Source organism: Plasmodium chabaudi (genome assembly GCF_900002335.3).
Source record: "Plasmodium chabaudi chabaudi strain AS genome assembly, chromosome: 14".
Classification (NCBI taxonomy): Eukaryota; Apicomplexa; class Aconoidasida; order Haemosporida; family Plasmodiidae; genus Plasmodium; species Plasmodium chabaudi.
This window is the reverse complement of record NC_030114.2, coordinates 1045859-1070326: the sequence shown is the minus strand read 5'-3', so window position 1 is coordinate 1070326 and position 24468 is coordinate 1045859. Positions and strand designations below refer to the sequence as shown.

General features: G+C 22.9%; 7 protein-coding genes across 7 annotated transcripts; 2 read left to right on the top strand and 5 right to left on the bottom strand.

The window, feature by feature from the left end:
- Positions 1-198: 198 nt before the first annotated feature.
- Positions 199-4054, bottom strand: PCHAS_1429400 (conserved Plasmodium protein, unknown function; the record flags this gene model as incomplete). Its single annotated transcript, XM_016799670.1, has 4 exons — positions 199-266; positions 353-438; positions 636-899; positions 1218-4054. The coding sequence occupies 4 exons, from the start codon at positions 4052-4054 to the stop codon at positions 199-201; spliced, it is 3255 nt and encodes a 1084-aa protein (XP_016654927.1).
- A 925-nt stretch (positions 4055-4979) lies between these two features.
- On the bottom strand, positions 4980-5246 carry PCHAS_1429300 (acyl-CoA binding protein, putative; the record flags this gene model as incomplete). Its single annotated transcript, XM_016799669.1, has 1 exon — positions 4980-5246. The coding sequence occupies one exon, from the start codon at positions 5244-5246 to the stop codon at positions 4980-4982; it is 267 nt and encodes an 88-aa protein (XP_016654926.1).
- Positions 5247-6350: 1104 nt separating this feature from the next.
- Positions 6351-6935, bottom strand: PCHAS_1429200 (apicoplast ribosomal protein L33 precursor, putative; the record flags this gene model as incomplete). The annotated part of the gene is made up of 2 exons (XM_016799668.1): positions 6351-6541; positions 6791-6935. 2 exons carry the CDS (start codon positions 6933-6935, stop codon positions 6351-6353), a joined length of 336 nt encoding a protein of 111 aa, XP_016654925.1.
- A 1077-nt stretch (positions 6936-8012) lies between these two features.
- On the top strand, positions 8013-10766 carry PCHAS_1429100 (ABC1 family, putative; the record flags this gene model as incomplete). The annotated part of the gene is made up of 1 exon (XM_731120.2): positions 8013-10766. The coding sequence occupies one exon, from the start codon at positions 8013-8015 to the stop codon at positions 10764-10766; it is 2754 nt and encodes a 917-aa protein (XP_736213.2).
- Positions 10767-11665: 899 nt separating this feature from the next.
- PCHAS_1429000 (protein phosphatase PPM5, putative) lies at positions 11666-14303 on the bottom strand (the record flags this gene model as incomplete). Its single annotated transcript, XM_016799667.1, has 4 exons — positions 11666-11794; positions 11905-12079; positions 12341-13541; positions 14267-14303. 4 exons carry the CDS (start codon positions 14301-14303, stop codon positions 11666-11668), a joined length of 1542 nt encoding a protein of 513 aa, XP_016654924.1.
- A 3445-nt stretch (positions 14304-17748) lies between these two features.
- On the top strand, positions 17749-19575 carry PCHAS_1428900 (aquaporin, putative; the record flags this gene model as incomplete). The annotated part of the gene is made up of 1 exon (XM_738519.2): positions 17749-19575. The coding sequence occupies one exon, from the start codon at positions 17749-17751 to the stop codon at positions 19573-19575; it is 1827 nt and encodes a 608-aa protein (XP_743612.2).
- A 343-nt stretch (positions 19576-19918) lies between these two features.
- Positions 19919-22152, bottom strand: PCHAS_1428800 (protein phosphatase PPM7, putative; the record flags this gene model as incomplete). Its single annotated transcript, XM_016799665.1, has 9 exons — positions 19919-19966; positions 20254-20355; positions 20439-20589; positions 20712-20844; positions 20967-21074; positions 21224-21287; positions 21502-21649; positions 21858-21984; positions 22116-22152. The coding sequence occupies 9 exons, from the start codon at positions 22150-22152 to the stop codon at positions 19919-19921; spliced, it is 918 nt and encodes a 305-aa protein (XP_016654923.1).
- Positions 22153-24468: the final 2316 nt, after the last annotated feature.

Here is a 24468-nt window from a genome sequence, read left to right as displayed (position 1 = left end):
TTTTACGGGAAAAATATAATTGTATTTTTTAGCACATAGCAATCGTGTTTTATTTAGTATAAGAGTACTAAAATATTCATCATTTTAATAAAAAATACAAATATAAACAAAATCACAAATATTATAAACAACATGAAATATAAATATGCAGTAATAAACAATTGGAAAACAAAAGAATGTATCATATATATTCTCTTTTTATGCGACATCATCTATGGATAAGTGAATCTTCGTGCGCTTTTTAATATTATAAATATATCCTAAAACTGCATGTATATATATAAGGAAAGAAAGCATTGAGATATATAAAGAATTATAATTAATAAAATATTATTACATTTTTTAATATTACTGTGTAATAACTTTATGTCCTTCGAAAAAAACCTTAACCCAGTAGTGCATAAATTTTCACCTAATATGAGATAATTCAATTTACTCCTAAAAAAAGAACAAAACAAATAAAACATAAGAATGCATATTTGAATAATATAAATCAATAAATATGAATAAGAGGCCAAAATATATACATAAATGGCAGAATATCCGATGTGTGTTTAAAAAAATTTTAATTAAAAAAGAAAATGTATACAACACATTGATAAACGATATGTATATTTTGTTTTTTATTTGTGTACCTTTTAGAATAAACGGAATGTAAAATTACGTATGCTTTAATTAAGTTTTCAAAATAAAAATAACACATAAATTCATCAAAAAATGCAAAGGTATTGCTTGAAATTTCGTTCGTATTGATTATTTTGAAGTTGTAATGCAACAAATAAGAAGGTATATATTTATTTTGCTTTTCATAAATTTTGGTGAAAATATAATTCCGAACTACTTGTTTTTTAAGGCTAAAAAAAAGCGCTAGCTCACTAAAAGAAGCATAATCTTTAAACCTAAAAATGTGTTAATTAAAGTAGACATAAATAAATACAAATCTCACATTATTAATTTCATACGCATCATGGGATAGTGATTATTCCTCTTTAAGAGAGAAAAGGCGGTATTATTTTTAACACACTAATAATCCATTATTAATGATATAGAAAAGGTTGTATGCTGTGTCAGTTATTTATATGTGTGTATAATGGATTGCCTTTTTAACTAAACTAATTTTTATATATTTTTCATATAATATAATATGCCTATATAATTTATGTATACACTATTTAGTGATAGAGTTGCATAAAGAATACGATTTGCATATATCATACTTCTTGTAACTCAAAGAGAGCAAAGATAGAATGTAATATATATCAGGGTGGTAGTTGTATATGCTATAAGCCTTGAATAGCGAATTAAAAGTTTTATTGGGAATATTATTCACAAAATAATAATATGACAATAATATATATGAATGAATATTATTAAAAAATAGTTTATTAAGATTTTTACAATAAATTATAATTTGATGAGCTTTTTGAGTTAACTGCAAGGAGTATATTAAATTAGACAGGGAATAAAAATATAAATCCGAAAATACATTTGAATAAGTATCAATAATATATTTGTATATTTGTATAGATCTTTCTATTTTATTAAAATGTAATAGTAAAGACGCATTGCAAAATAAAAAGTAAATAAATTTATTTATTTTTTTTAATTCCATAGCCAATTTTTTAATACAACTAATTTTATTTAGCAAATAAGCTGAATTGACAAAAAAGGTTATTACGGAAGAGTCATATATCTGATCCATTAGCAGCAACTTACATAAGCTATAGCACATAGAATAATTGCGTTCATAAAAACTTCTTTTTATATTTATTATAATATATATTTTTGAATATAAAAAGACCCTTGGAAAATATTTAGAGAATATATTTTTTGTTAAATATATATAAATATCATAAAGTGTTATTTTATTATATATTGAATTGTATAAAATCACTTTTTTAAAAACTAAAATGTTAGGATAATTTTTTGTGTGAAACATATCAGTTCCATTAAAAATATTTGATACTTCAAAATATTGTTTCTCAAAGTCACTCATATTTTTTTCACACTTGTTTTGTTCTGTATATTCTTTGCATTGATTCGGTTTCTGGATCGTATTACTTAAAATATAACAATTATCTATTTGACTATTTTCGGTGTCGTTGCTGCAATTGTTTTCTAGTATTGTTTTTACATTATTATTATATGTATTTATAGAACTATGGCTTTCAATAATTCGATCATCATTCCCATAGGCATTGCCATTCGATATATTAATTTTATTTAAATTGTTATCATAATTAATGGCATTTGCTGACATTCTGCAACTACTTTTACATTTCTTTTTACTTATTTTTTTATTTTTATGTTTTGCTTTTGTTACACTTTCAATAAGGAAGAGAAAGTGATAAAAAACTTTACTATTGTGAAATTGGTACTTAACAGAGTATAAAATAAACAAGAGAAAATATTTTAGCCATTTTACTTTTTTGCTACATTTGGCTAGTAAAATTAAGTATATCTCATCCTTTAAAGATAATAAAGACAGCCCAAATAATTTAAGAATGATTTGGGGATATATTGGACATTTTAAAAATAATAAAATAGAATATTTTAAAGAGTGATTATATAAACCTTTTAGTTCATATAAATCAATAATTACTTGCAATAAATAATAGCAATTATTCTTTATCAATTTTTTTTTATTGAGCTTATTTATAAACATTACACCCTTATTTAAACAATTTTTGTTTTTTATTTCTAGTAAGGATTTTATTTTTATATAAGCTATGTAATTTATACATTTAATTTTTGGGAAATCTTTTTTGTTTTTTATCAATTTTATTTGTTTGCTTTCTTTTTTGTTATGCTCATAATCTGACTCTTTTGTTTTTACCCCTTGGAATGTTTTACATAAAAATTTCTTTTCACCCGTTACATTAGTATAGCTATCATCGGAGATATTTATAATGTTTATGCAATCATATATTTTCTTAATCGAACTATTCGAATGCATAAATGCTTGATGAATATCGCTACTATGTTTATTAGGACCTACTTTTTTTTTATTTATTTTATTATAAGTTTTTTTTGTGTCTTTTTCTGGACATGTGAATACCCATAATCTTTTATGTATACGTAGCAAATTCAAGAGCTCAACATATTTTTTTTTTAAGAACAATGATTCGATTAAATAAATAAAGTTTTTTAAATTAGGTTGCTTGTAGAATAATAGCTTACTAATATATTCCATTTTATTATATAAAAAATATTTTTGAGAATATATATACATAGTTTCCAAAAATGCATAATATACATCATTGTGGTTATCATCTTGTAGGTTCTCATTTTTGATTTTATCTTTTTCAAAGTCTAATATATTACTATTTTCATAATTCTCACATTTTTCTATTTTTGAATAGTCACATACTTTGTCTAAATATGCAGTTTGATTATTATTAATATCTCTTATTGTCTCTTTGTTTTTTATATTTTCTATTTTTGCTTTTTCATCATCTTTACTATATGTGTCATTTACTGTATTATTGTTTATTACATTGTTCTGGTCTTTGCATGTTTTCGAAATTTCAACATCATTCTTATTTTGTTCGCAATTTGTTTCTTGGGTCTTATCTACACTTTTTGTGCTATTGACGTTTTTAAAATATCTTAAAATATTTCCTGTATGCTCAAAAAAAATTCTCTTTTTATTATTTAATTGCTTATCACTTTTTTTTATAGCATGTATTTTGGTCTTAACATTATTATTTATAGGAATATAATTTTTATCAGACACAGTATCGCTTTTACCAAATTCGATTAAAAATTTATCTTTATTAATTTCAGTTTTTTTATTTTTTTCTTTTAAACTAAATATGTTAGACAATTTTATATTCGATTGATCAATGCTTATATAATTATTCCTGCCATTAAACCTTTTTTTTATTTTATTATTACTTATTTTTTTGGTTTTATTAACATATTTGTATAAATTATTAATAGCAACATTTCTATTTACACTACCAATGGAAAGATTCGATTTAGGGGTATAAAATTCAATTTCCGAATTTTTCGTTTTTTTATTTAAATTGTGCTCCTTTTCCTTCGAAGACATTTTTAATTTATATTATAACTTTGAAATTTTATTTTTAATTATTTTTTTTCTCACCTACAGTGTTTAATCATATTGTGTATATATGTCTATATTATGTACACATACATCCAATATAAATTTATTTCAATACACAAAAATTTATTACACAAATGGCATGCATTCATAACTAAAAAAAAATTAAAAATAGACTGAGAAAATATGCAAATGCTTATATGATTAGCATATTCTTATATGCTGAGAATGATATAATAATATATTTATTATTTTTATTATGAATAATAATAATATATACGCATCCTTTTTATTTTATAATATGATATATTTAATATATATTATATTATTAATTATTTTGATTATGCTTCCATTCCTTGCCCTTTATTTTTAATACTTAAAAAAAACATCGAACTGTTATAGAAATTTCAATGTATGCATATAAACCAATTTGGACATACATTTGGATGATTTCGCTATTTTATTTATTTTTTATTATTGTCTCATGTACTTATATATTTAATTCATTTATGTAAGAATTTTATATAATATTTTTTAGATGATTCGATATTTCTTACTTTATTTAATATATTAATTTATTATACGTATAATAAAAGTAATGAGTTAATAGTACAAAAAATATTATTCATATGATGTTATTTCTTTTTTAATTTATATACACATAAATCATATAACATCACTAACAAACACAAGCCAGCATCATATAAAAAAGGAAATATATTTCTTAGCAATTTACATATATATCTCATAATTCCGTGTATTGGGAAACGGGCATATATATAGCATGCATTTACAGGAATGTATATACTTTATGTGTATAAACACATATATAGAAGATTCGATAATATAATCCATTACTATAAAAATTGCTGGTAAATTTGAAACAAACATATATATGTTTAAAACATTCTTATTATTTATTCCATTCAGGATATAATGAAGTAACAAGTTCAACATATTTGGCTTTGGCGTCATCTTTACTTAACTCTTCAACTGATTTCCATGCGTCGTATTTTTTTTTTTCGTCAAATTTAAAAAAACTTGGGGCTTCAATATTACATGGACCAAACATACTTTGCTTATAATATTTATATAAATCCAATTTTGTCTCCACTGAAAGTGGTTCAGTTTTAGGTAATGAGCTAACGAAAGCAACACATTTATCAAATAAATCCGCCATATTCGCTAAACTTGAGATACTAAAAGTAAAAATATAAAAAAATTATGAGCATATATACAAAGTTTTAACGTAAATATGTGTGAACATATCAGTTTATAATTTTTTGGGGTGACACTGAGATTTTTTCATGTTATATTTTTACATGATAACTATAAAAGGGTGTGGAAAATATATACTAAAGAACTATTGTATAAATGGAAAATAAACTGCAAAAAGAAAAATACATGGGTATATATTTATTCAATATATATGAGTGTATAAATATTCAAATATAATTTACAATATATTTTGCCAAATACCTTATTTTTTCACGAAGAAAAATACTGAAATAGTGATATGTGTTTAAATGATATTAACTTTTAAAATAAAGAAATATTATTTCCTGGATAGTAATTAAAAGAAATCCACAGCTTTATATTAGTAAAAATATATTATTAAAATATAGAGTTTTTTATTTTATAAAACATTAAATATTTTTTACAATATTTTGATCTGATAAAATGCTTAATGTACAAACATAAAATGTATTTTTTGCCAAAAAGGGTTTATTTATATTCAGGTTATATATGTAAAGTGCAATATACCTGTTAATAATTATTTTTAAATGTGGAGAAATATCTTATGCTTATTATAACACAATTTTTCCGTCTATACAATTTTTAATATATACAAGCCGTATAGTACTGTTTTGCAAATTCAATATATTATATATGTGTTTATGCTATGAAATATGAGGTTTGATTAAGACGATGATTCTTTTAGCTTTTAAATAAAAAGGCAATAATAGCAATTATAATGATAGCAAAACATTATTGTCAATAATTTTTATTATTTTGTGATTTTTTATAAGAATAATTATAACATATTTTATTTTATCTTTTTATTGTTTTTAATATAAAGTAATAATATTCATAATATATATATCTTGTATAAAATAGTATTACCAATCAATTTGTACGTAAAAATATAAAAGCGAGGTGTATAATGTAAAATGGTACAAAGCAAGAACAAAAAACAAAAAAATATTTGGTGATATATACCAAAAATTGGTGTATATACGTAAAAAAATATAAAATATCAAAAAGGGAGTACATGCATAAGATATTATTTAATTTCTACATGCAATGTTCTTCTTTTAAGGTATTTGTTATACTTATATAATTGTAACTTCTTTGGTGTGTTAACTTTATTCTTTTCTGTCACATATCTTGAGGGTCGTTTCCCTAATTTCCTTGCTTCAGTGCATTCAAGGACTATAACTTTTCGGTTTTTTTTTTTTCTTGCATATAAGCTTACTACAAAAAAAGGAAGAAAATATTACTTTTATTTAGTGAACAACCTTTATTAGGAACGATCATGAATGCTATTGCTACTTTTGCATGCATATATATGTGTATATTTTTGTTATTGGTAAACAAACTGATATTTACAAAGTGCAAAAACATGAAAGGAATACAATTCTATTTATGTATTATTATATGGAAAATGCCTAAATGTGTATATTTGGGGCATTTCTTTAAATAATATTTTATTAGGGTTGTTACCATTTCTTCTATTTTCTGAACTGATTTTTGGATAGGGTATTTTTATGCTATTTATATTATTTGGCGTGATAAATTGCTGACAGCATTTTATTGAAATAATAAGTAAAAAAAGAAAAAAATATGCTAGTGTGTCACATTTTCTCATATTCTTTATATATTATCTCAATGCGTATCCTATATTCAACTCCTCTCGATTGTATATACATTTGTATAAGCAAAGGTTTGCTATTAAAATGCCGATATATGCAATTTCTTATATCTTAATCAGGTGGTTTGTATGTATGAGCATTATAAGTATTTATTTAAAGTTTACTATATATAATATTTCGATAAAATAGTTATTTAATATAATTATATTTCAACATATCATTTGTTCGTATTCCATACTCTTACTACACTCGTGTTTACGTTCTTTGGTAACTAAACACACCGATAACTTTACGGAAATATATATATGCTATATATATCACATCTTTACATGTTCTATCCCGTTCGTACTATTACAATAAATGCAAAATGCAACATATTAAGCATACACCTTAGCTCATGAGTTGAAATATGCTTATATCGTATACAATGGGACAAAGAAAATAAGATGAGGAAAGATAAAAAAATATATTAATTTTTTTTAAAGGTAAATTCGCGATAACCAAAAAAATAAAATAATAAAACGAAATAAAAATATGTATATTTAAATATATAATTTTTAAACGGGTTGATTTTTTTTAAAAGAAAACAATGCATATGTATTTATGTATGCAGATAACCCTCGAAGCATAGAGCACAGCACTGAAAAAAATAATTTAAATTGCTAAGAAAATTTCCTTTAGTGTTTTTTATTTCTCAAACTATATATATATATATTATGTATACTTGCATATGTGTAGATATATATGCTCATTAGCAATCTAGCGAGCGCATAATAATATATCCATAGATAGTTTTTTTATTTTTCGGTAAATGACTTTATTAGTAGAAAGTATGAAAAAACGCTTCGCTCAATAACGAGCAGAATAATAATCTGTTGCTTTTTCACCATAATAATATCGTAAAATATTGTTAAAAATTGTTGAAACAAATAAAAAAAATAATAACGTAATATAGTGATGCGCCAATAGAAGGCTTAAGAATATAAACTTTTCCATCTTAGCTTTTATACAAACATATTTTATTATAATATGTATATATAAGTTAAATAATTTAAAATAGTTGTTATATATTCATGGTTGCTGAAAAGTTAAGAGATGTAATATTAAGACCAAGGAAATTGATGGCATTACGTATGCCAATAGTACATAGAAGAAACTATATGAGTAACGATGAAATACAAAAATTTAAAAATAGAAATAATGAAGAAAAATATAATAAAAGAGAATGTACTGAAAAAACAAATAATGAAATAAATAATTTTAAATACACATATGTGAATGAGGATTGCGTAACCCCCTTTGATATATACAAATGGTCAGATATTTTAAATACTAATAATGAAAAGTTAATAAGTGATGCAATAAAACACGAAAAAAATGAACAAATGAAAAGGAACTGTAAGAAAAGAAAAGAAGCTGACGAAGCAGAGGTAGAAGACCCCTTAAGGGAATTGCTCAATATAAATAAAATATTGAAAAGATATGGAATAATAATAAATGAAAATGAAAATGATATTCTTGTTGAAAACCAAATCAAAACATATTTCCATAATTTCTTAAACATATTAGAAACAAACTTTGAAAATAATGATTTAATAAAAGATATAATAAAAGAAGTAAAACAAAATGAGTCCCATATATTTTATTATATATATAAAAATTTTATGATTATACATGGATTACCATTAAAATGTTTTTGGAAATATGATAATATTGAAAATCAGTATAATATTAGTAATAAGTATAACCAATTTAATGAAAATGGGGAAATATTTGAAAATGAATATTTGTTTCAAAATGTAGACATTAATAAAATTGATTCACTACTAAATGAAGATGGATTGGATAATATAATGAAAAAAAATATGGATACTAATACCAAAGATTTCAAGCATGATCAATCATTAAAAAATAATAGCACAAGCAATACAGATAGCGCTGGATACCATTTTCAAAATTCTTCTAACATATTTTCTACCAAATACAAATTTATCAACTCACCCTTCACTGATATAACTAACATAGAAAAGGAGAATAAAAAGCCAACAAGTGATAACATATATGAACCTGATAATGGTAGTAATTACAATATAAAAGGGAGTAATAATCAAAAATTAACACAAAGTTATGAATATAATATTGCAAATAATTTTGGATTTTATAAAGATAGAAAATATCTAAGTACTGTCGCTTCACACAATAATATAAAATATGAAGATGCCACCCAAAAAAAAAATATTTTTGTGAATCCAAGTGATAGAAAAAAGTATATTACGAAAAATGATATAAATGAAAAAGAAGATATAGGTCATTCTAGTCCAATTGGTGGAAAAGGAAATGAAGCGTATGCAGAATTAAACGAAAATAATGATGAAACAATTGAAAACCCCAAAGAACATTTCATGGTTGACGAAACAGATTTCAATTACAATATTAACATTTTGGATAACAAAATAAAAACTAATGAAAAAAAAGAGAAAACTGATTTTCGAGTAAGTGAGGTGCCAGTTTCACCTTTAAGTAGAGCTAAAGTCTTTGGCAAAGTATTTTTTGATATTGCAAAAAATACTAGCATTGAATATATAAAAAAAAAAATAATTTCAAATGAAATGAATAATAACCAAAAAGATTTTATTATTAACGAAAAAAATGCTGAAATATTGGCTAATGGATTAAGTAAAATGAGAGGAGTAGTTTTAAAATTGGGGCAAATGGTAAGCTTGCAAGATGAATGCTTATCTCCAATATTAATAAAAGCACTAAAAATGGTTAGCAATTCAGCTGATATAATGCCAAAAGATCAATTAGTAAAAGTTTTAAAAAGTGAATTAGGTGAAGATTATGAAAGTAAATTTGATTATTTTGATTATAAGCCATTTGCAAGTGCATCTATAGGGCAAGTACATGAAGGTGTAATAAATAATAAAAAAGTTGCGATTAAAATTCAATACCCAGGTGTATATGAATCCATAGATAGTGATATAAAAAATTTGCTATTTATAAATCAATATACTAATTTAATATTAAAAAATTTATATATTGAAAATATTTGTAAAGAAATAAGAAAAGAATTAATATGCGAATGTGATTATATTAATGAAGCAAAATATTATGTACTTTTTAAAAATATTTTTCAAAAAAGTAAATATTTTTATGTACCAAATGTTTATTCTGAATATGTAACAAAAAGGGTATTAGTAACATCTTACATTGAAGGTATATCATTAGAAAAAGTAGCAGAAAGCTATCCGCAACCTATTAGAGATTCTATAGGTCAAAGAATAATATATCTTTGTTTACATGAATTGTTTGTTTTAAAAATTATGAACACAGATCCTAACTTAGGCAATTTTATATATAACCCAGAAGACGATAAATTATGTCTAATTGATTTTGGAGCTACAAGATCATATAAAAATGAATTTGTTGATCAGTATTTAAGACTTGTAAAATCATCAGTCGAAGAAGATGAAGACAAAATTTATCATTATTCATATATGCTTAATTTTTTTATTGGCCAAGAAAATGAAGATATGAAATCATCTCATATTAAATCAGTTATATTAGTTGGAGAGCCATTTAAATCTCAAGTATATGATTTTGGTAATAATGATTTAGCTAAAAATATATATACATTATTACCCAGAATTATATATAATAGATTAGTTCCCCCAAGATCAGAAATCTATACGCTTCACAGAAAATTATCAGGCTCCTATTTGATATGTATGAAGCTAAAGGCCAGGGTTAATGCTGCCGATATTTTTAATTCGATTTACAACAATTATGTTTTTTCGGTTAAGGATACATACACAAAAAAATCATAAACGCACTTTTTTTGTGTACATATTTTTTTTAATTTGTACTAATTAATTTGCTTTATATAAAATTAAACTAATATTTGTTTTATTTCATGTGTTTATATGTAAAAATGTATGCACATTTTTAAATAAAAAATAAAACTATATCATTTGAATAACCCATAAAAAAGTATATATATGTATTATACATTAATAACAATGCCTTCTTTATGAATATAAACACCCATAAAAGGTATACACCCCATTTTTGCATTTATTTTAAATGCAGCGAAAATATTTAATTTATATATACATTTTTTTATAAGGATACACACACATTTAAAAATCGTTTCAGTATCCTATTAATTAAAAATCATTTTAAAAAAGGGGAGAATAAAAAGACAACTATTTAAACAATATATATTAAAAAATGTAGGAAATGTTGTCGTATAAAAAATATAATTAATATGTTTTCTTAGAACAAAAAAATTAAGGAAAATATATAAAAAAATAAAAAAATATATATAATCGGAGGTTATAACGCCATGTAGGCGTTTATACTAAAATAAATAGTGTATAAAAAAAAATAATATAATAGATATAATAATTACGATAAAAAATGGATAATATACATATGTTAAAAGACATATTATCAATAAATTATATTTATGTTTCTTATAAAATGAAAAATACGAAGTTTGAATTATAATTTCCATCTTCGGTACTGATACATCAGGATATATAAAGCTTTTAATAAATATATTCAAAATGTAAGGATATGTACACATATGTACATATGCGTATATGTTTTTTTAGAACTAAAAAATATTGTATGAAACTGTTATTTTTTGATATATTAAATACAGAGATAACTTATAAGAAAATACAAATGATATAATAAATATATTTTTTTGATTGACTCAGATTTAATTTTTATTTTTTAATTTATCTGATAAATAGATGGCTTGTACTGTTATATCATCGACGATATTTTCCTCTTCACTTAACCACCGATCCCAAGATTCTTTCGCTAGTTTCTCCACGGCATCTTGAACCTTTCATAAGAAAAAAAAAGTTTGAAGCCATAGTCAAAAAATTAAAGAAAACTGTATGTAAATTAAAAGTTTTAAGAACGAAAAAAAATATTTTTTTCCATTTTAATTACTTTATCATAGCCATAATCATATATCATATTAACGGCTTCCTCTGATGATATAAACTCCCATACTCCATCACTACAAATTAAAACAAGAATATCTTCATCTTCGTTTATGTTAACTTCCATAAAATCAGGTTCTGATATTATTCCTATTTGATGCCCTAATGTGTCTCCAATGGCCCTAATATTTAGGTAAAATAAAATGAAATAATACATAAATGAATATGTGTATAAATTTTCATTTAATTATATGAAACCATAAAAACAATTTAGCACACAACACATATATTCAATATTCTGTGATGGAAAGTAGCGAGATAAGCTCACATGTGTATGTATATATACATTGGTATGCATTTTAAAGATTATAATATATCCATGTAAACATATGAGTGCTAATATATAGATTTAGAAAGTGAATTATCTTCGTGTGTATTATTACCGTGACATTGCCAATCCTGGGTAAAATTTATTTTTCAAAAAAACACGATAAGGTATGTCGCCTTCTAATTTCAAAACTTGACCGCCTGATTTTATGATTCTTTTTTTTTCACCTTCAGAATTAGGTTTATGATCCTTAGTTAGCTCTACAGCATCTATTTTTTTTGAAGAGCCCTTTTTCTTTTTTCCTAAAACAGCCCTCGAATCTCCGACATATGCCACATATAATTTTTTTTCTTTAAACAAATGAACTATGATTGTTGCTGTTGTGCCGCTCATTGTACTATCAAAAAATGGTTTATTATTTTTTTTTTTCTTATTTAATTTTTTGTTTTCATTTATATATTCATTTGAATCATCACTTTCGCTATTTTTTTCAATATTATCATCATATAAATCATCATCTTTATCACTGTTGATATTATCATCATAATTGTCACTATATATGTTGTCGCTGCTTTTAAAATTATCATAACTTTCTAAATATGAATTATTATCGTTGTCTGATTCACTTAGAATATTCTTAGTATGAGAATCTAAATGAGTACTGACAACTTCATTAATTTTATTTTTGCCAATATTACTAGAACTTTTCATACCACCATTTACAATTGATTCTAGATAAAGATTCGTTCCTTTTTCAATATTTTCATGAATACTTAAAAAAGCATTGGTAAAAACTTTCTTAGGATTTTTTAAAAATTTTTCATCTCTTATAATCATATATGGTAATTCCTTTTGTACATAATTTGAAACATCATGGCCATATGGGCCATGCCCATCAAAAATGGCATATAAAGCTAAATTTTCCATTGTTATAATAATAAAATCATCTTGATTAGGGCTTTCAGGCTTTAAGCCTTTTCTACAAACATATCCAATACCATTTTCATGTAATTTATCAACAGAACCTTTAATTTTTACGCATTTTTTTTCAAAGTCTTCTTGAAAATGTGATGCTTGCACCCCTGCAATAGATGATCGTTTTTTTATTTTACTTTTTTGCACATCAATTTTTGTTCCTTCTTCATCTTGAGATTCTTTTTTATCACTTAAACATATGCTACTTTGTGATCCCTCTTTAAATTTGCTTTCATTTTCTTTAAGTTCTTTAATACTTCTTTTTATTTCATCAGTATCGTTTGGCAGTTCACTTTTAGTGCTGATAGACAATCTTCTTCTTGTATTTTTTCGATCTTTAGCTGTTAAAAAAAAAAAAAAATTAAATTAAAAAATTTTTTAAAAATAAAATAAACATAAACAAGGTAATATCAGTAATAAAAATATCTGGTTATAGAAATGTATATAGACAATATCCGAAGCTCATAAAATCAAATGCAAAATAAAACATCAAAAAGAGAAACAATAAATCAATTTAGAGCTATTATGCTAATAAATGAAAAATTTATTTAAAAGAAAACGAGGTAATCATTTGTATTATATATGTATGTAGCCGCCTCTTTATGAAATGACTATCTCTACCACACATATAAATCGATTTCTCATTTTTGGGGTTTTTTTCAAAATGTTAAAAAAGGGTAAATGCTATTGAACTAATGAAATGTGGTTCATATATTTTGTCATATATGTTTAAGTATTTGGTAATCATGCACACTTGCACACATATACAAATTGTTTATTATCTATGCAATTATATAAGGATGCATATATATTATAATGTCCACATATATCATTATACAAACATTATTATAATAATGAAAAAATATCTGTTTTATGGTTTATCATTCCAAATAGGGCAATTCTATGATAAATTATGGCATGCATTTTCAAGTACACAATTAAAATGAAATACATATTACACACTGCCAACATGTAAACTTATATACATACACACATATATACGTATATTATAGAAACTATGAATATGCAAATATACGTTTTAAAAGGTGTATTATGTTTATATTACCATATTTTTTTTTTAAAAAAGAGGTGCATGTACCCATGTCTTTATTGAAAGTAATCAAGAAAAAAACATTGTAATATGATATATGCCATATATTTATGTCCCTTAAATTAACAATAATAAAAAATTTATATACAAAAAATATTAATTTATAAGCTATATATATAATACATTAAGCAAATTCAATACAAATATTAGTTAAACCTACACGGTTTAAAATTGTATCATTAAAATAAGAAATAATATAAATATTAAAAATGTTTTAAATTAAAAAAAAGTAAATTATTGGAAATAAAGAATAAGATAAATGTAATAGAATTAGAAATAAAATAATAGTAGAAGGAATAGAAATAAAAACTAGAAGCGAAAGATTGAATAAAAAACAAAAATATACCTAAAACAATTTAAAAAATATATTATTAATATGCGTGAAATATTGCAACCTTATAAATAAATGGAAGGTTAAAATAAAATATATGTGTATATGAAATATGAAGTAAATTAAAGGAAATATAATAAAAAAAAATAATAATTTATCGAATTATTAGAGTTATAATGTTAAAATGAGAGCAAAAAAATATATAATAAAATAACAAAAAATGGATAATATTAATGTATTATGAAATTAGTGTTTGTACATATGTGTAATGTATGCTAATAGTCAAAATAAATCAAATCATGGCATTAGTATATTTGTGTGTAAAATATACATATGGCTATAATAAATGGTAATTTTGTACATTAATAAAGCTAGATATTATATCATTTAAAATTAAAAATTACATTCATTAATTTAAACATATTTAAGAAAATAAAATCAAAAAATTCAGTGTAAAATATGTAATTATCAATGTTCCGTTGTATGTGCTAACGCGTATGAAGATATACAAATTAAGTATATACATATGTACATCATGCATAAATATGTATTTATACATTTTTGTGTATGAATATATTTATATACCTATATTTAAATACGTCCTCTTTTTATCATGCTTATCATTGAATGACTTATCTATAGGCTTATCATCTGGTTTGTATTTAATATTGTTTTTTATCATATTTTGTACTAAAAGTTTTAATTTATAAAATTGTAAAAATGATAAATTGTTATTATTTCGCTTTTGAGGAAATATAAAGATAATCGAATGATATCCTTGAATAGAAAATTACTGATTATTCTAAAGCATCAATAAAATATTACATATATGCGTACATATATTCTTATACGTACAAAATAGAAAGGTATGTATACCTCAAAATAATATATGTACTCATATATGCACTTAAATATAAATTTACAAATAATAATAGTGATAAGATTATTTAATTAACATAAAGCTTGTTAAAACTATGATTTCAAAAAGTCAAATTTGGAAATACATATAGTACAAACTCAAAAATAATGTTAATAATTGCATAACCTTCGGTCTAATCTTAAAATATATTTGTGACCCTCTCTTGCTTTTTTTTTCGTTCTCTCTATATATGTATGTACGTGCAATCATAAAATTGTATGCATAGTATACTCAATCTATATCCATACCCTTTTACTACACCATGAAAAGTAATAAATATGTGCTATGCATATATTTAAATAGATAATCTATTAACCACTAGGCGAATATTGATTATATATTAGTGGAAATTTTGACCATTATTCAAATGGTAAAAAAATTAATATATGTTTTTTCGCATAAGTTATAAAATTGTTAATTTTCATAAGTACTCATATTTATAATATGCAGAAATATTTATATATTTAGCTATGCTAATACAAGTTTATTTTTTATTTCCTAATAACAATATATATTTATTATTTATGTATATTTGCTTATCTTTGCTAATACAGTAAATATATTAATAAATAGATATACTTATGCATCCCTCTTTATGTTGGTATATATTTTTTATGTAGTACAGAGCTTCAATTTCATACAATCTTTTTATTGCATAAAATATCAAAATTTAACAATTGAGTAATGAAGGAACTATGCATATTTTACGTACATACATACATTTGTGTGCATACATATGTGTGTGATAGAATAATAAAATACGAAATTTGGACATCAAAAGTGTATAATACCTAAAAAAAAATAATACTCTTTTAAATAGTATTAATATGATGATGCATGCGATTTTTAATTCCCCCCAAAATACGTTTTAAATAGTACATATCGTTAGTATAAAGAGATAGCTATTTATGCGCTTATTGGAATTTATAGTATCGCCTAATGTTTTTAATTAATACAAGGGGTATTGGGTTTTACTTTAATTCTATTATCATTATTTTTTTTTAATTATTTATAATGATATGTGTAATATAAAGATAACTATGATGAGGAATGCTTTCAATTCTACATATATATTAAGACTATCACTTAATTATTGAGTTTGTCTTTTCTTATATTAGCACACTTTGAAAGGCGAAACGATTGAATATTAATTTGCAAAATCAGCAGAAATAATGAACATATAAAAAGAAATGGCTATGCTTATTCATCAGTATTGTGTATGTATATATATATATAATTACGCATTATCTCATGAAAGAAAATTGATAGAACATAATAAAACCCATTAATTTTCAACATGCCATTTAAAATGGATAGGCATTCATATATATAACTTTTATTTTTTAAAACAATAATACCTACATGAAAATATTTATCAAAAAAAAAATATGCTTTATGATGTTATCCCGAATTTGTCAAAAATATGGCATAGCCTGCCATAAAAATATCCTTATTAAATGTGAAAATAAAAATAAGTAAATACATTGTTGTACATACATATAATGGTATGGGGAAATTATGCATTTAAGCAAAGTGCACATCTAATTTTCTATATTTTATAATTATTTGTGTTCTTAAATATGCTAAAAATTATTAAATATGGAAAACACATATTTATAACAATTTGTATACCAATTGATTGTTCTCTTTTTTATTATATAAAAACAAATTATTAATATTACTATTATTATTATCGTTCTCAAGAATTAATAGTAATATTATTGTTAATATTATGACCATTAATAATTTTTTTTATTATTTTTATTTTACAATTATTTTCGTCAATTTAGATTCGCATTATGTATAAAGGTTAATTCGTTATGTGACGATTTTACGTATACATAAGGATACATACAAACCGAAAAACAAAATATGATATATATAATAGGCTAACATAAATATATTTATGTTAAGTTTTTAATCTTTTTCTATTTATCTAAAAATATAGCGATGTATTATTTTAATATGTTGAAGAGAATAAATATTATATTTTAATAATATATTTCAATATGGAAATATATATATTTAAATCATCCCATGCTTTATAAATCATTTTTTAACATTATAGTAATATTATTATTACTATTTATTGTTATTTATTATATTTAAAATGTTTTTAAATATAATAAAGCATTCTGGTTTTGTTTATTTTAATATTTTTTTTATTTTATACCTTTTTGTCGAACAATGAAAACGAAAGGCGGGCTATTGTTATACATAAACTATGCAAAATATGTGATAAAGGCAAGTGTTAAGATTATTAAAAGCCATATAAAAGACATACGAGAAGAAATAAATGTAAAATCATTTAGCAAGTACAAATATAATTTTCTTTTTGAATTCATTGGTTCATTTATTTTTGTTTTTTTAATATCTGTTTATATGTTAAATTCTAATCAAAATGAAGAATACATAATTAAACACATTAATCAAATTAACCCTTACAAACAAAATGATATATTTATAAATGAACTCAATATGTACAATAATGATATCAGCGGGACTGAAGATATCAAAAATATAAACTCCATAAATGATGTGAAAATGCATGAGGCAACCACATTGTTGAATCAAGGAAATAAACAATTAAAAGAACAAGATAATACCAACATTGAAAAAAATACAATTAACAATACTAAAAAAATAGAGAATAGTATAAGTGAGGAAAAAGAACAAAAAATCTCAAACTCCAATGAAGAAAGCACAACAATTGTTAATGATAATAAAAGGGAAGAGAATAAAGCTACCAATATTAGCGAAAAAGATGCAAACACGAAAAGTATTGATGATACAAAAGTAAATGCTGATTTAATAGAAAAAAATGACAAAATAAATGAAAACAAAGATATACATGCTCTTCCCAAAGATTCTAAAAAAGAAAAACTTACGAAAGATGTTGACGAAGTAATATTTAAAGATAAAGTAAACGAATATAGCAAAATAAAATTAGATGATATTAATAATATGGACTTAAAAAATTTTGATGATATAAAGATATTAAAAGATAGTAGCAATAAAAACAATAGTAGCCATGCAATATATTCCTTTTTTGGATGCTTAATATATGTATTATTTATTATATTTGGGGCGCATATTAATCCTGCATACACATACGCCTTATGGCTAATTGAACCACAAAAATATGGATTTGTAATTACAACATTATATGCTACTTTTCAATATATCGGAGGAATACTAGCTAGTATTTTATGCGCCCATATATATGGTAGTATATTCATATATTCTTTATTACCAAGAAAACATATTATGAAAACTTTTTTATGTGAATTTGTATCAACATTTTTATTAACAATATTATTACTAAGCTTTTATAATTATAAAAAATTATTTAAGGAAGACCATCAAAATGAAGAAGAGTTTGCTTTTAACAAAGACAAAATAAAAAATATGTCATCATTATATTCATCACATTCCTTTGAAGATATTTACGAATATGATATATTTAGCACATACAGCACTAGAAATACTAATAACAATAAATATAAAAAATTATTTATTTATTTTGATAATAAATATATAAAATATATAATAAATCATATATTTTACTTATTATTTATATTCTTTTCGTTATTATTTTTTGTTTTTGTTACAAATACCACATTAAACCCAATGTTTTCTACTTCTACTTTATGCACATATTTATATTTTAAATATGTCCAATCTAATAATTCCTTTAATTTCTTCTCGATATTCTTTTCGTTTTTAAGTTTGGGAAAAATAATACAAGTGATAATTTTCTATATCAAGTCTTTGCCCCTATGGATTGGACCATATGCTGGATCAGCTTGTGCAACATTTTTTATGAAGCTCTTTAAAGATAACAATGAAGAAACAGTTAATGTAATTGATACTAATGTATACAGTTATAATCGAACAAAGGAAAAAATGCCTTTGATAAATACAAATAACACGAATCAAAATGCATATCTTGAAGAATACAACGATCATATTTGTTATAATTCAAATAGTTATTTAAACTATAAAATTTTTTAATTGTCGCATTCTTTTAAAGTAAATGAGAATATTTACTTCTTCTTCTTCCTATAATGCCACCTTTTTCTTGCCATTCCATTTTGATTAATTTTGATTTTCTCTATGTGCACACACATATGTAGTTTGTATGTAGGATCTTTTTTATCGCTTTTCCGTGTAATAATTACACGAAATATTCGAATAATATATTAATGTGCATTTATATGCTCATATTTTAATTTCAATATGTTGTTGTTATTATATTTCATTAACCTTTTTTTTGTGTTGTTTTTCATGTCACTTCAATAATTAAAATTTGTTGAATATATAATATACATTAATAGCATAAGCTATTTATAATTAACTATTTTAATGTATGTAAAAATTTTATTAAAATAACTGTAACATTGTCCTAAAATGGAAAAAAAATAAAAAGTAAAAATAAATTTAATTATATGGTCACTTTGAATTACAAATATGTGGCATATATATTTGGGCCGATGCCAAGGAAAATAGTGCGCATTCTTTTATTTGTGTGTTTCACTAGCATACTATTTATTAAGTGGATACCCCCTCAATGATAATAGTAAGAATATATTTATACATTATGTATATAAAAATGTGCATGCCCTTATTTACAGATATATATAAGTACAATAAAAAACACCAAATACAGGCAAATTATTCATCATTTTATACCTGTGATTTTTTGTCTATAATTGCATGCTCAACCATATTTTTACATATGGCTTTTGCATCGAAAACTGCTTTCTTCTTTTCCACATTTACTAGTCTTTCTTCCTAAAGGGGAAAAATTATAAAATAATAAATAAGTATGGGGCAATGAATATTCGTAACAATAATATAATCCTCTTGAATTTTACCTTTTTTGACAAGGCTACAATTTCATTTGTTACATGGTTAATGTCAACGAAGCTGAAAAAACCGTCTGTACCTAAAAGTATAAAATTATCATCCGAGGTTATTTTAAACTTTTTAAATGTTCCTCTGCATAATAATCCATATTTCTTCAACCTACAATTAGCATTGCATATAGAGTAAAAATACATAATAATGATAAATAAAGTAATATAATAAATTGGTAGTAATAAATAACACATTATATTATATTTTGCATAATTCATTTTTTAACTAACGGAAAATCGCCAAAAGTTCGTGTTACGTCGATTATATCATTTATTCTTCCGTTCTCTATCGTTCCACCATGCTTTATTATTCTTTCCTTTTCTGATAAAACCCATGGTTTGTGAATATCCACAAGATCAATAGCTGATATTAAAAGAAAAAAAGTATATAACACAAAATGAGGTTATATAAATTTTAATTATAAATTATCATGTTGCTATATACCATTATACTATATAATTCGTTTCTTTTCCATCGCTTCATACCTCTATGTGCATTATTTAAGTATCTACATAAATACGCAAAGGAATCCCCTATATTAGCTATATATGCAAAATCGTTCTTTATAAGAATAATAACGCATGTTGCTCCATCTAAAATATATGATGTATAAACAAATAAATAATATGAATATATTTGTCATATGACTATTTAATTTTAAAAATAAAACAATTTAATGTAAACAATAATTTATAATTCTTTTAAGTAAAAACGTGGGTGTATTTTAATTTAACAATCTAACCTTTACACCCTGGGTATTCTAGAGATAAATTTTCATCGATTTTTTTACAGGCACTATTAACACCCTAAAGAATCACATTGTCATAAGAAAAATGTCGTGCATGTATATTTCCTGCAATAGGCATATATGGTTGATATAACAAACATTCGTTCATATTATTCAGCAAAACAAAATATGATCAAATATATTGCTTTTATTTTATTGTCTTTTTAATGTTCTTATATTAGCATAAAAAATATAACTTATGAAGATTAACAAATATATGTTGGAATATTTACAATTCTTATAAAGTGGTCAGGTATTGGAAGTATGCCATCATATGTTTCTTGAATGTTTGTAAAACTATTTGACAATTCTTGGGCTAAATTTTTTTTTAAAAAATTTGCAGTATTTTTCCCGTTATGGCCATCAATAAGACAAAAACAACTGAAATCAAGTATAATAAAATAATATAAAATTATATAAATATAAAATTAGAGAATTACGCAAAGCAATCAAGACGAGAAATATCAATAAATCATCATTGGTTAAAGAAAAAGAAAATATATCCCATAAAATTCAGAGCCGCAATTATTAGGGATAAGAACATATTATGGTTACATGGGCATAAATATATAATTTGTAAATGTATTACGAAAAATTAAAATTAGGATGTAAGTTTTTGTTATAGACATTCAAATTTTCACAAATGAAAAACTCATCTTCATAAGTTTTTTTTATTCCCTTTTCTCCATAACCATCACTTACGATAGTGTAATTATCTGAAAATAATATATAATTAGGTATACATAATATATATAATACGGATCCAAACTATGCAACATAAATAATAAAAACCAAGGCTGTTTCATCCTATTAATTCTATATAATCATTGTAATTTTTTTTTATTACTCATAGATATCACATGCGCCCCATTAACTACTGGCATTTTAATAACACAAAAAAACAAAACAAAATTATAATTTTATATCACTAAAAAAATACAATTTGATTAAACTACAAATTGTTAATGCTTATAGTTTTTGTCGAAACGCTGGTATATTATAGTATAAGCTCATCTTACGCCCATATTGTATATATTATCACATTTCGAATTGCACTTTAAATCATTTACTCACACTATATAATTTATTTCATGTTTTATATTATTTATCAGTATTTATTAACCAATAAATAAATTATCTCATAAAAATAAATAGGTAAAGGGACGTAAAATCGCCATCATTATGATATTTTTTGTTTTCTTTTTTATATAATATTATATAACATACAATTTCCATATATATGTAAGGAAAATTATACTTTTGGTTTTTACAATAGATTTAAATTATGGTTTTTAAAACTTATAATAACTTTTTGTTCGTTTTTTTATTAAAACCAAAAGTCAAAAAATAAAAATAAAAATCATATAACCTGTGTGAAAGGACAACCGAACTTGTATATTGAGCTTGATATATATACCCATAAATGCATATATTGATAGCTTTTTATAAAATTATTTTTCATATTATTAGAAGTCTATTTTTTAATATACACTAATAAAATGTATCACAATTTTGTAAAAGAAAAAATGCATAATGCATCAAACTAATTCCTATAGAACGGCTAGAATATATATTTACACATTATATGGATATAAAATTACGAATGAAAATTACCAAACATGGATAATAGCAAATAAATTCTTGAAATACTACTAAGTATATATGAAACTTCCTACGTTATAATATATCATGAACAAAATGCTATATTGACTAACGAGAGTGAAAAAATACATTATTAATAATTATATATCCCCTGTTTAAACTATGATGCGTTCGCATATTGAGGTTTTTACATGGAAACTTAAGGTTCTAGTCAGTGTACACACTGATAAATAAATATATATGTAATTGTAAATTTTGTTATTCTTATTTATGTTAATTAGTCTAAAGACAATCTATGTTGTAATTTACACAGTTCTCTGCATAAGAAGAGTTACGTTGTTTGTGAATAAACATACTCATGCCATATCAGTATCCCCTTCTCTTTTTTTAATGTATATATCACAAACATATGGACATTTATTTATATAAGTTTCAAAATTAATATATATGTAACGCCTTTAAGAAGCTTATTTATCTTTTGCCCACATTTTACAAATGTGCATAATATAAATATATGTATTAGCTTTTTATTTTGTATTAGAGCATATACCAAAAATCATCCTAAATATTTATAGTTAAAAGAAATTGTAAATACATATAATTATTTATGCATTTTAAGTATGTCCATATATATTTTTTATTGTACTATTTTCGTGTACTCGTTTATAAATACTTTCTTTAATTTTATTCACTAGCATAAATGTACCTTGTTCTCATATTATCGTTCATTTTATAAATAATTATTTTAGTTTTTTTAAATAATTTTTAAAATTCGTATTTTGTTTAAAGAAATCATAAAAATGTTATTTAATACTAAAAAATTCAACACTATAGCGTTATAGTTTTATTATATTATATAATTATGTATATAATATTATATAATATATTATATATATAATATATTTTTTTTATTCATAGTATAATAAACCATAAAGGAGGAAGCTTCTCATTATTTTTATAGATATATTTATTTATAGTTTTTTTTTATGTATATGTATGTACCACAAATATTTCTGAACCCTTAAAAAATACATTGTGCATACAAGGTTATATTCCCACGCATTGCTTATTTTATCGCTTTTTTTTTTCTTTTACTTATATATGTTCTACAATGAATTGAAAGTATATATTATATATAGCATGAATAAAAATTAGCGCATTTTATATTTTTTTTCATGTTACCCAACAATCTCAAAATAATATCATATATATATGTAAAATGCTTAATTATTTAATGTATGCATATATACCCAAAATTTATGTTATTATGTTTATAATATTTGCATATTAAAAAATATATATATATGGATAACGCTTTTCTTAAAAAATATATTACTGCGAAATTTATTATATAATTTATTTAAAATGTATATTCTACAAAATATTTATAGCATTAATTTTTATATCCATATATAAGTAAAAAATTTATATTTTTTAAAATTTTTAAGAGAAATATAAGATATTTGCAATTTTTTTATAATCGTTATATAATTTTTTATTATATATATTCTTCAATTTGCTTGAAATATTTTTCATTATATTCCTTTATTATATTTTTCATATATAATCCATTATATTATATATTTGGTATTTTTCTA